This window comes from Cydia pomonella, chromosome 19 (assembly GCF_033807575.1).
Source record: "Cydia pomonella isolate Wapato2018A chromosome 19, ilCydPomo1, whole genome shotgun sequence".
Taxonomy (NCBI): domain Eukaryota; kingdom Metazoa; phylum Arthropoda; class Insecta; order Lepidoptera; family Tortricidae; genus Cydia; species Cydia pomonella.
Window position 1 is genome coordinate 17,123,243 of NC_084721.1, and position 13,981 is coordinate 17,137,223.

The 13,981-nt window shown below is 43.1% G+C and overlaps 1 protein-coding gene across 5 annotated transcripts in view; it reads left to right on the forward strand.

The window, feature by feature from the left end:
- The window catches only part of LOC133528289 (neurexin 1), a 326,318-nt gene that overhangs the window by 258,764 nt on the left and 53,573 nt on the right, over positions 1 to 13,981 (forward strand). For all 5 annotated transcript variants that reach the window (XM_061865615.1, XM_061865617.1, XM_061865618.1 and 2 more), the window contains exon 8: positions 2,470 to 2,496. In XM_061865615.1, coding sequence (XP_061721599.1) covers positions 2,470 to 2,496 — 27 coding nt within the window. The remainder of the gene's footprint in view (positions 1 to 2,469; positions 2,497 to 13,981) is intronic.

A 13,981-nucleotide genomic window follows, 5' to 3' on the forward strand; every position in this document is an offset into this window, starting at 1 on the left:
GGTACCTTGACGCGTTCTCGAGATAAAAAGTTTTGACAGACAGACGGACGGACGGACAACAAAGTGAGGATATAAGGTATCGCATCGCCCTCTTGAGGTACAAAACCCTAAAAAAAGATAAAATGAAGTGTACCAGTTTAAATAAAATAATCACGGTAATAGTTTTACAAGGGGGCAAAGTTGTTGTTTGACCGCTTGTGCTAATATTGATATTTGAGCAAGCGCAAGATTCCAAAATTGAACCACGAGCGTAGCGAGTGGTCTAGAAGTGGAATCTTGAACTTTGCGAGGATTTCAAGGCTTTACAAAGGTTAAGGGTTAAAACACAGGCCTCCGAGTGAAACACAAAATTTTTAACCACACCAACGCGAGGAAAATACTACTATGAAATACCAAAAAATCAAACAAAATTAAATAAAATGCAAAAAAGTTATATAAAATGTATCATTTAACAGTCAATTCCACCAGCTAACATAAGGAAACAACTCAACATTTGCATCTGATTACTTTGCCACACATGTGGATAAAGTGCAACTTTCTCATTAGGTTTTGAACAATCTAGAGGCCCTTTACCAGTTGGTGTGTTGAAAAATATTTAGCGATGTTCATGTAAAACAGCTGATGCATTTTCTAGTTCCTCCCACATATTCGTACCCTTATTTAAGGTATTCGTCTACAGCTCAAAAGGTCTCCATAAATAATGGGATTGGAATGACATGCCCGGGCCCGCCGTAAATAAACTATTACTTTCACGTGCCGCGTGAATACGTGAAATAAATAACGTTGAACCCAATATGTTTAGTGGCGCTTAATCGAGTTTCGAATGTAAGTATAGGAATATTTGTTTTTATCAGACCAGCTCGTAAAGGCTCTCTTTATTATTTAAAAACTGATAATAAAGTTGCATTTTATCCACAAGAGTGACAAAGTTCAAATATTTTGAACAGTTGCCTTATGATGATATTGAATTGATAAATGTTTAATAGCGTTGATTTGGATTTGATTTGTAATTTTTTAGTTAGTATTCTCTGGAGTTCCAGACGTACATTGGCTACGGAGACTATCAGGCGTTCCGTATGCTTGCTTGCCACCGACGCAGTATAAAAAAAGTATTTTCCTCACGTTGGTGTGATAATAAAAATTGTGTTGAAACCATCGCAACGCTCAAGATTCCACTTTTCGATTCCTCGAAAAGCGATTGGTAAAGATCATATAAGATTCACTAGGCAAGAATACATCCTTCATTCTCGATAGATCCAGTCCATAGATCCAAAATGGATCTAGACATCTACCAAATGGGGCCATTAACATTAGGTAATGCTAATATTTCAGGGAGAGTCGTTATAAACAACAAAAAAAAACTCCAGCAAACAATAAACACACCCCATATAATTCGGAAACATCATCAAACATTGAAATATGAACTTTATTGCAAACGAATCAAAGTCGATTTTGCAGTGTTATAGGATACAGTGTCATATAACATTGAAAAGCAGTTGTAAGACTCCCATGGCCTCGATCATCGATATCGTAAATTCAATAACATCAACACAGAAACGATTATTGTAAAGAAATATTTTTTTAGGAGTTGAGTCGAGTTGTGGCGTCGAAGTAAACAAAATAAATATTGATACAGAGCTCATAAGTACATTGGGATCAGGAAAATAACATCAAAGGAGACTAAGTAGATTAAAAAGGTAAAGTCCGTCCGTTTTTCTACGAACTTGATCTTAGAAATCGGACAGGCTATACCAGCGTATAAGCTATAACTTAAAAAAAAAGTTTTTTTTTAAGTTAGAATTTTTACTTATTAAGATATAGTCTACCATATTTTTATATGTTAATAGTAAAGTTACAAATGTATTATCTTCGTTTTACTCTACGTACACCCAAGAGCAAAATAATAGGTAATTTGGCGTGGAATTCCCATGAAAAGTGGAACATTTTGTATTACTAACAGTTTTATCTAATTTTTAAAAAGCAGATACGATTGCGAGAGATGCTATAAATTTAAATCCGTTGTTTAGAAAGGTCGCAAGTTCCAGTCTTACCTGGTGAATTTTCCCATTAAGTAAGTAAGTAAGTAAATATCCTTTATTGCACCAACAATTATACATTTTACATACATGTAAAACTACAAATGAATTTTAAAGGAAAATATAACCAGGTAACAACAGGCGGTCTTATCGCTAAAAAGCGATCTCTTCCAGACAACCTTTAGGTAGCAGGAAATTTAGAACTCACACAGAAGTCAACAGGTAGTGCAAGGAGCTAAATATGGATATAAAACACAAACACACATACTACTTATATAAGTATTAAGAAAATACCTAATATACTAATAAATATACAATATAATATAATACAATATATATATACCATTACATTATTCCTTTTCCTAATATAAAAATGTACTTTGTAACGATTATTTAAAAGAAGGTTTCTTAACATGTTTTCTCTTGTTCACAGATCACCCCTATGACGAGCTTCTGTAGGGTGAGTATTTTATTTTAACCTCATAAGGCCCAATGTACATTACGATGTACATATTCGTTGTAATCTACTTAGAACTTTTCACGAACCAAATAAAGTAGCATTTCCTTTGTTTTATTGCTTTTTGAAACAAACAATCCCAATTTGCTGAGTGTTTAGATCTTTTCACCAAAATCGTTAATTCCGTGTAGCAAATTTTCCATTCGCATTTTTTCCCACGCGAATTGTTACCCATACCCTTTTTTTTCATTCGCTTGTATGTCTATTCTCAAATAGGACCTACTGACATTTATCGCAACATTTTTATTTCTTAGGTCAAATATTTATCATAATTAATACCTTCCAAGCCGTTTTTTTCGCATTATTTTTATTTCTTAGGCGATAAAGAAGGTTCAAATTAATATTATTATAATTAAATAAAATATTTTTTATTGTTCTTAAGAAATTAAGTTAAACTACCGCTGTCTGGACCAAGGTCTGAAATAATTGTTTTTTTTTTTCTTTATAATAGAAAAAATATATATGGTGGACTTTACGAGGTGGTGCAGTAAGTTCAAGTCACAGCGGACGGCTGTGCTTGCCTGGGATCACGGATATCATTGTTATTTAATTGTTATTTACAGTACATATGGGGCTACTTTATAGCACTAGTGCGAGAAGTAGCATATTACGTTACTGTGTCGAACATTTAAAGGGCCATATGTACTGTAAAACGTTGTACGATACATGTGCGAATAGGTAATTCGCAACTCGTGTCGATTTAAAACACTCCCTTCGGTCGTGTTTTAATTTATCGCCACTCGTTTCGAATTTCCTATTTTTCGCACTTGTATCGTAATGTACTATTTTAACATTAATCGATGCGTTCAATTAAAATAACTTTCTTAAAAAGATTCTAAAAGAAATTATCATGTTAATAGTTTGTGTGAAAAAATAGTTACGCAATTTTAATGGTCGGTTTTAGACCTACGAACGTGATTTTTTTCAGTTTCTTCTATAGTAGTAGTAGTAGTAGTAAAACAGTTTATTGTACAGAAAAAAAAACATAAAACAGTACAGAACATACATCATTTATACAACGGCGAACTTATCTCTTCCAGTTAACCTATGAGCAATTGAGGAAGAATATAATAGAGTGGAAGTTGATTATCAGAATCGAAGAAGTAAGAATGGCTTCAAGATAGCTATTCATATTTTATCTCAACCCTTATTATGATTTAAAAGCGCTACGATTTTTCAAAAACCCTGCTAGCTCAACCTACTAAATGAGGCAAATAGTTGCTAAGCAACGAATAGCATTCTATTGTATAGCCTGCTATTCACGGGTACGCCATTATTCTGCACAATGCACTTTTCTACCAGATTTTATTTTTATTTATACGGGCATTTTAATTTGTGTGATATTGCGTCGAGTTATGCGCTGTGGTTTATTATAGTTATTGCGAGTAACTGAATAATTTTGCATATTCATAATAATATTATAATAATTCATAATAATAATTCATAATTGATTTATTGTCTGTAGAACACGGGTAGATACAATGATGGAAGATAATTATATAGGTTATCTTACACATTTTCCACCTTTTTTTTTAAATCTATGATTCAGATTTATTTATTAAACAACATACGATTGCATTACAAATTACATTCATGTCAATTTATATGAATGTAAGTATATTGTTATCGTCAAAAATAAATTCTAATAATGACTAAAAATAACATCATAATCTAGATTATTAAATGGAAATATTCAACTGAAAAGGATCGTCAAGCCAGAATTTGAGAAAATCAATAATAAAATAAAATCAATACGAAACAAAAACAATGTCAAATATGCAAAAATAAATTATACAGTTATGTGAAAGAAATCATTTATTGAATATAATGGGTTGACCAGCAAAAAGTTTCTTAACCGATGCTTGAAAATCGTATCGGATGTTTCCGTCCTTATTTCAAAAGGTAATCGCTCATTAGGTCGGACCGATGACACGCGGGCTCTTTGCTGCAAGTGCCATGTGACATGGAACAGTTCGTAATCGACCAGTAGATCTAATGTTTATGCCAGATACCTTAACGCGTTTAAACAAAGATTTCTGCTAATTAAATAAATAGAAATAAAATAAAAAGCCTTTATTGATTCTCTACAACATTACACTAAAAATTAGAAAAATGTCCGAAAAGCTTCAAACATATATAACTATTTTGTAGAGACCCCTCTTGATGAAGGCCTCCTCCAGATTCAGCCAGTTTTGCCTGTCCTTAGCCCTTCTGTGACCAGTCTTGCCCGCCTGTGACCAGTCTTGACCGCCTGTGACCAGTCTTGCCCGCCTGTGACCAGTCTTGCCCGCCTGTGACCAGTCTTGCCCGCCTGTAGCCACGATTTCGTCGAGCCATTATTCTTTCACCTTTCTTTTTTATTCCTTGTCCCCGAAAAAAAGCAACGAATGTATATATATCTATTAGATATATTAGGCTTTTAATAGCCCAAACGAAACTTTCGTTATACGCGGCGAATATGAAAAAAGTTTCCAACGCAAAGGAAGGGTAAGTTTGTGTAGTTTTATGAGCAATGTTAGCGACGCGACCAGAAACTTAGATGACGCTAAGATTAGTTAAGTTGAAATACGATTAAGGCTGTATTCGAAATAAAGATTTTATCCGTTAGGTAGGGCAAAGATATAATTAGATTGTTATTAGACATAAGAATTATGTAATCGTTCGTTATATCAGGTATTATTCGATATTTAGGTCACGCAAACCCTAAATCCCAAATCCTTATTCGAAGAGCGAGATGAACGAAGGAATAAGAAAATAAAGAAAACTTATTCATTGGTTCATAATTATAGCCAATCACATGCAAATAAAGACAAGGAAAGGTAAAAAACAGCGAGACAGAAAATCTCGATCGTGATTGGTCAGTCAATTTCCCGTACAGAATTCGATTACGCTCAGTTGTACTATGAGACGCACATATTTAGGTTATTATCGCAGTAATTACTTTAATTAGACTAATGAATGTTACGTATAATCGTAGAACGTGAATTGCTTAACACCCTAATATAGGTCATATTATCGTAATCCTAGCTATTAGATAATAGCATGCCGTAAACCGTCGAGAAACGGGCTATTGTTCCGAGTGCGGACGAACAATAGGCTTTGTATTCGTGAAGTAAGCAAGTCGGACAGGTGTTATTGTTTTGTTTCACTGACCTAGAAACCGAGTTAGCGTGTTATGCAATATTTAAGTCAATAATTAGATATTTGTGAGAATTATAGTTATGTAAACGATAACGAGATAACACGATTTAACCCGAACAAAGCCGAATCAAGTAACCGACCAATCAGAGGGCTTGATTCAGAACGAATCGAAACGCGTCTTATCTCCTTATCGTAAGGGTGTTCCTTTTCTACGAAATTCGTATATAAGCGAGGAAGGAACGGAGAGAAATCGTAGTCAGTCGTCGAGTGATCCAGCAACAAGAAGCCTCAAGAAAACCAAGAAGAAGCCAACCGGAAGAGAACCAGAAGCGGTTCAATCGCGTAGTAGGGATTGTAGGAGTATTTTTATACCTTTGTATCGCGTGTAATAAAAGTCAGTTTGTGCGAAACAGTAGTTTATTTAGCTATCTCCTCGCGCATCGTATTCGCTCCTCTTCACGCGGCGACGTAGAGGGCCGTGGTCACGGTCTTGGCAGTAGGAGTGGTGGCGACAGCCCGGTGCCTTCTCCATTGAGCTATCGTCGGCTGATATAGCGCCGCGGGCTGCTATATTTTCCTGGTCCTTCGAGCACCGGATCAACTGTCAGCCCATCAAGACCGTCGAGATCAGCTTCTACTCTGCGTGAAGAACCCCATCGTTTCACATCGTCAAGATGCCGATAATTCGGACCAAGAAGGCTACGTCGGTACAGAGCGACGAAGACAGGCAGCGTTTCCTAGAAGAAGGCGCGGCGGCGGCCCAACATCGTGAGGTTGCCCGCGAACACGCTGAGAGGACTGAGGACGCCGACGCGGAGCGCCCTCCCCTCCCCCCTGGCGAGTCGGCCGACGCGGCAGCGGTCACCCATCGAGCTGCTAGCGCGGAACCGTTAGGCGCAGCGGCTACATTATCGATCGACGACGTCTACCAGAGGCCACCGAGGTCTCCCTCGCAAGATACGATGTTGCTATGGCGAAGGGACCTGAACAAACGCCTGCGACGTCTTGCGAGACCTACACCGATCCCGTTACGTCATTCGAAGACAGTGGTTAAAGACGTTACCACATCGCAACGACCGAAGGATACTCCAAAGGAGGCGAGCACTCCGGGTAGGCACACCCGTGCGCAGTCCGTGTGCTCACAAGCGAGTACCGTCATCGAGGCCAGACTCTCGCAAGCCGAGCTGGAGGCGAGCGAGCGGCTAGCGGAGATTCAGAAGAAGGAGCTGCAGTTAGAAGCCGAGTTAGTGAAGAAGAGGCTGGAAGCCCAGAAGCTGCAAATTCGTGCAGAAGCCAGTGAATCCGACGCGGCATCCGATAGGAGCGAAATCGGACCGCAACACCAGCGCATCCTGACATGGATCGACGAATCGCAGGACAAGACGCTAACCGAGCCCGTCAAGTCCAAGAAGAGGTTAGCCAACGAGCCCCCACCGGATTACGAGACTCCAAGGCGCTCCACGCGGGAAGAGAGGCATATTCGACGTCGCTCACCGAGCCGCGAGGACCGTCGGCGATCGTTATCGCCACCGATCGAGCCACGTACGCCGCACACGGAGCGTACACAGCTCACTCAGGAAGGAACCGTAGCGGAGTCTATGTTGCAGTTATTCGAGAAGATGCAAATGGCGGCTCGACCGGCACCGAAGGATATCTTCGAACTACCTCACTTCTACGGAGATGTGAGTGAGTGGCGAAGTTTCTACAACACGTACACCGAGACGTCGAGAAGATATAAGTTTACCGACTACGAGAACGTCGCTCGACTGCGTATGGCGCTACGCGGGGACGCGAAGACATGTGTGTCACACGTCCTATCGACCGCAACTCGTCCAGATATGATTATTCGAATACTGAAAAAGCAGTTTGGTCGGAGCGAAGTATTGCTAGACAGAGCAATCGAAGATTTGCGCAAGCTGCCAGCGTTGGGACCTACAGCGAACGATCTCAACAGCTTCGCAATCAAAATTATGAACATAGTGTCCACTATTATGGATATAGATCGGAGACACTACGCCGACAACCCGTTGCTGATTCGCGAAGTAACGGACCGGTTATCGCCCCATATTCGAAGCAGGTGGTGCGACTACGCACGCAATCATCGTGATACCGACGAACCCGAGATCCTGCAACTTGCTGACTTTCTGATGGAGGAAAGTGAACAAGAAATGGCGTTTTGTCATGCCCGCGCAGCCCCGAGGCGTGCGCAGGTACCGTCAGCAGCACCGAACGCGCGCGCGACCGGCACTCGTACGAATACATCCGCGCCGCGTTATCCGATTCCCGCTACCACACCCGGAGGTCGATACGCCACAGCACAGAAGGTGACGTATGCGACGCGTCAAGCCAGTACATCGAAGTCGACGTGCCTGTATTGCGGCGGCAATCATTCAACGCCGGAATGTCGCAAGCTAGCCGCACAAAGCATAGGCGCAAGATGGGAGTGGGCAAAGCTCAACCGAATATGCTATAGGTGCATGGACGCGAAGCACCTCAAAATACAGTGCAAGGCGAAAGGGTGCGGTGTGGCAGGCTGTCCGCACGTGCATCATCGTCTGCTCCACGCGGAGACGACGCAGGAGCTCCGTGATAATACCGCGATGGCGATGACTCATGCTACGCAACGAGCGGCCGTAGCGCGAGTTACTACAGCATCGATCGAGCCGACGGCGGCACAAGAGCCGCAATCTACGCAAGTTACGCCACGAGAGGACAACGAACCACGAGTCTACGTGTCATCGACCCCGAACTACAACGTGTTGTTGAAAGTGTTGCCTGTAACGGTAACAGGCCCGCAAGGAACAGCGCATATTTTCGCTTTTATCGACGACGGATCGACATTGTCGATGATCGATCAAGATGTTGCTGATGAGATAGGTGCAGTGGGTCAAGACGAGCCGTTATGTATTCGAGGAATAAGGAATCTCAAGCACACGTCGATAACACAGACTGTTAAGGCCACCGTGAGACCGGCGAAAGGAGGTACCGAACACGAGATTACCGTCAAGACCGTAGATGGCCTAGGAATCAGGTCACAGTCGCTCAATAAGGAGCAACTACTCAAATATAAACATCTGGCGGACTTAGGCGACGAATGCTACGTCGGAACAGGCGTACCACAGATGTTAATCGGAGGTGATTATAGTCACTTGATTACACCGACGGAAATCAGGCAGGGCGGCGAGAACGAGCCGTGCGCTATGAAAACACCACTAGGTTGGGCGTTTTTCGGTAGAATGCCACGCATCATTCGTACGAACGAGCAAACCGTGTTACACTGCCGTATGGGGAATGAAGATCTCAACGAGCAAGTGAAGAAACATTGGTCGATCGAGGCGTTAGGCGTAACGCAAAAGGAGAACGTGAGTCCGAGCGATCAACGAGCCATCGATATATTTAATAAAACCGTGAGAAAAGTTGGAAATCGCTACGAGGTTGGCCAGCTATGGGCGTCAGACGACGTGAAGCTACCACCGAGCTACGCTATGGCGCGTTCAAGATTACATAGCTTGGAAACGAGAATGCGTCGCGACAAGGACTTCGCAGAGGACTACGAAGCCCAGATTCAGAAGTTGCTGAAAAAAGGATATGCCGAGCGTATTATGGAACCACCGCAAACCGATAAGACTTGGTTTTTGCCGCACTTTAGTGTTTTTAATTTGAATAAAGGCAAAGGAAGAGCCGTATTCGATTGTGCCGCGAAAAGTCAAGGAAATAGTCTGAACGACTATATTTTAGCGGGACCAGACCTGCTAAAAAGCCTACTGGGTATACTACTGAGGTTTCGCGAATGGAGCTTCGCAGTAGTAGCAGATATACAGGAGATGTTTCTGCAAATCCAGATTCGAGCCGAAGACCAGCAGAGCCAGCTATTCTTGTGGCGAGGTACGAGAAGAGACATGGAGCCGCAAGTCTACAAGCTAAACAGAGTTTGTTTCGGAAACGTATCATCACCGTTTCTCGCGCATTCAGTGCGCAATCGTAACGCAACCGACAACGAGGACAAGTATCCAGAGGCGGTCTACGATATACACAATAATCATTACATGGATGATTATGTGGCGTCCTACAAGACTGAAGACGAGCTACTGAGAGTGTCATCGCAGGTACGAGACTCTCACGCCGAGGGAAACTTTCACCTACGAGGCTACGCGAGCAACAGCGAGCGACTGTTAGCGAGCATCGAGCCAGAGCTTCACGCACAAGAACCGACGCATCTAGGCGAGAAGCAACAGACCGTTCTAGGAATGACTTGGGATCCTAGCACCGATACTCTAGGATACAATACGAAGATGCTGCGCGTACCGGACGCAGTAAAGAATCACGAGCGACCACCGACGAAACGAGAGTTACTCAGCGCGATAATGTCAATTTACGACCCGATGGGACTTATCGCTCAATTCGTGATAAGCGCGAAGATAATATTTCAGCGAGTTTGGTCAAAAGGAACGGATTGGGACGCACCGCTACCATACCAAGAAGCTGAAGACTTTTTTCAGTGGCTGAATGCACTGAAACATGTAGCTACGCTACGCATACCGCGACAGTACGAGACACCGAGAGCTGCTACGAAATATACTCTGCATATTTTCACCGACGCGTCAACGGAAGCATATTGCGCTGCAGCATATTGGCGCATAGAAAACTCAGAGCAAGAGGTTCGAGTAAGTTTAGCAGCGGGCAAAAGCAGAGTTTGTCCACTGAAGGTGCTATCCGTACCGAAATTGGAGCTAACAGCGGCAGTCATCGGAGTACGGTTAGCAGAAACAATCTGCAACGAGCAACGATACGACATCGATGAAGTGATTTATTGGACGGATTCAAGAGTCCTACTAGGATGGATCAAAGACGACGCACGAAATTATAAGCCATTCGTATCACATCGATTAGCCGAGATCACCGAGAAATCGAATCGTCAAGCATGGAGATATGTACCGACCGATCTTAATCCGGCAGACCGTGCTACACGAGGCAAGCCTACAAGGAGGATCGACATACAGGATGATTGGTACAGAGGACCGCAGTTTCTCTACCTAGACGAGGTGGAGTGGCCGAGCCGAGATATTACAGTAAGCCGCACCGAAGATCTTCCTGAAAGGAAGCTGAAAGTCAAGTCAGGAATCGTTTTATCGACTACGACATCGAAAATGGAGCCATCAAGCGTATTACCCGATATACGTCGCTTCAGTAATTACGATCGATTGATTAATTCTACAGCCTACGTGCTACTTTTCATCGATAAGCTGAAATCCAAGAATAGGGGACTACAGCTACAAGTGCAACACATTAAGCGAGCAGAGCATATGTGGATACAGAATAGTCAACGGAGAAGCTTTCCAGACGAAATACGTACTCTGCACATCGGACGCGAAATCGACAGGAAATCGAAGCTATATACGCTAGCACCAGAGTTATGCGACGACGGCGTGCTACGTATGAAAACGAGATTGGGCAACGCTCCAGTACTCTACACGTCACTACATCCGATAATACTGGACGGCAGAGACTCATTCACTCGATTGCTGATTCAGAGAGCCCACAGACGATCAGCGCACATACACAACGAAGCCGTGATAAATCAGTTACGTCAAGATTATTGGATTTTGCATCTACGACCGATAGTGAAAGCTGTAGCGAGAGACTGCGCACTTTGCAAGCTACGTCGAGCTTCACCGCGAGCGCAGCCCTTCGGAGACCTACCCCCCGAGCGACTACAGGCTTATCAACGACCGTTTACCTACACTGCGCAAGACTATCTAGGCCCCATGTACGTGACAATAGGCCGGCGAAGGGAAAAACGCTGGGTCTGTTTATACACATGCCTAGTCACCAGAGCCATCCATCTGGAGAGCGTGCATAGTTTGTCGACGGACAGCGCGCTACTCGCCCTACGACGATTCGCTGCGCGACGAGGATGGCCACACACGATGTACAGCGACAACGCGACATGCTTCAAGGCGGCATCAACGGAGCTACGAGAAGCATATAAGCAGTGGCTACCACAGCTACGTGCTTACGGTCTACATCATCGGATGGAATGGAAGTTCATCCCGCCTGGTAATCCCTCTGCAGGCGGAGCTTGGGAACGCATGGTGCGTACCGTGAAGACGGCAATGGCGTACACATTCCATACAAGAGCACCGCGAACAGAAGTCTTCGAAACACTATTAGCAGAGATCGAGAATATCGTTAATAGAAGACCTCTCACACACGTTAACGTCGACCCGCAATCCGAGGAAAGTCTTACACCGGCACACTTTCTACTACTGCACAACGCAAACCTACCTATGATCGGAGTCTACGAAGAGAACGACAAGAAGCAGTGGAAGGCTGCACAGGCGCTCGCAGACCACTTCTGGCGGCGCTGGACGAAAGAGTACTTCCCACTGTTAGCACCACGTAAATCGTCCGACGAGGGAGGACGACAGATCCAGCCGGGAGACGTGGTCATCATCGCTGAACCCAATGGACCTCGCAGCGTATGGCCCAAAGGAGTCGTCGAGGTCGTCTATCCAGGCCCCGATGGACGGGTCCGCTCCGCAGACGTCAGGACGAGGCACGGGACGCTACGCAGGCCGAGCTGCAGACTGGCGGTCATCGCGTCGCAACCCATGCACCAGGAGTCTTCGACTGCGGGGACAAAATGTTAGCGACGCGACCAGAAACTTAGATGACGCTAAGATTAGTTAAGTTGAAATACGATTAAGGCTGTATTCGAAATAAAGATTTTATCCGTTAGGTAGGGCAAAGATATAATTAGATTGTTATTAGACATAAGAATTATGTAATCGTTCGTTATATCAGGTATTATTCGATATTTAGGTCACGCAAACCCTAAATCCCAAATCCTTATTCGAAGAGCGAGATGAACGAAGGAATAAGAAAATAAAGAAAACTTATTCATTGGTTCATAATTATAGCCAATCACATGCAAATAAAGACAAGGAAAGGTAAAAAACAGCGAGACAGAAAATCTCGATCGTGATTGGTCAGTCAATTTCCCGTACAGAATTCGATTACGCTCAGTTGTACTATGAGACGCACATATTTAGGTTATTATCGCAGTAATTACTTTAATTAGACTAATGAATGTTACGTATAATCGTAGAACGTGAATTGCTTAACACCCTAATATAGGTCATATTATCGTAATCCTAGCTATTAGATAATAGCATGCCGTAAACCGTCGAGAAACGGGCTATTGTTCCGAGTGCGGACGAACAATAGGCTTTGTATTCGTGAAGTAAGCAAGTCGGACAGGTGTTATTGTTTTGTTTCACTGACCTAGAAACCGAGTTAGCGTGTTATGCAATATTTAAGTCAATAATTAGATATTTGTGAGAATTATAGTTATGTAAACGATAACGAGATAACACGATTTAACCCGAACAAAGCCGAATCAAGTAACCGACCAATCAGAGGGCTTGATTCAGAACGAATCGAAACGCGTCTTATCTCCTTATCGTAAGGGTGTTCCTTTTCTACGAAATTCGTATATAAGCGAGGAAGGAACGGAGAGAAATCGTAGTCAGTCGTCGAGTGATCCAGCAACAAGAAGCCTCAAGAAAACCAAGAAGAAGCCAACCGGAAGAGAACCAGAAGCGGTTCAATCGCGTAGTAGGGATTGTAGGAGTATTTTTATACCTTTGTATCGCGTGTAATAAAAGTCAGTTTGTGCGAAACAGTAGTTTATTTAGCTATCTCCTCGCGCATCGTATTCGCTCCTCTTCACGCGGCGACGTAGAGGGCCGTGGTCACGGTCTTGGCAGTAGGAGTGGTGGCGACAGCCCGGTGCCTTCTCCATTGAGCTATCGTCGGCTGATATAGCGCCGCGGGCTGCTATAAGCAATATTCCATTATAATGAAAGATATAAAAGTGTTATAAATTTACAAATTTAATCACCAATTACTCTTATTTCTTATCACATTCGGAACCCCTAGTGTAAATTTATTCGATAGCGTGACGTGACATACGCGTTTGCTTTAAGTCTCATTTTGTATGGGATTTAGAAACAGCGCGCCAAGCGGGACGTTTTGGAAACTGACAATCCCATACAAAATGAGACTTAACGCAAACGCGTACGTCACGTCACGCTATCTAATAAATATACAGATTATTGCAAGTTTTCCATTTTACAATTCGTACTCAATCTTTAACATGAGAGCTTTTAGGGAAGATCTTTAAATTAAAGGGCCCATTGATTACCAGTTCGCCGGACGATATCGGCCTGTCAGTTATTCGCGATTGTCAGGCTGACAGAACTGACAGGCCCATATCGTCCGGCGA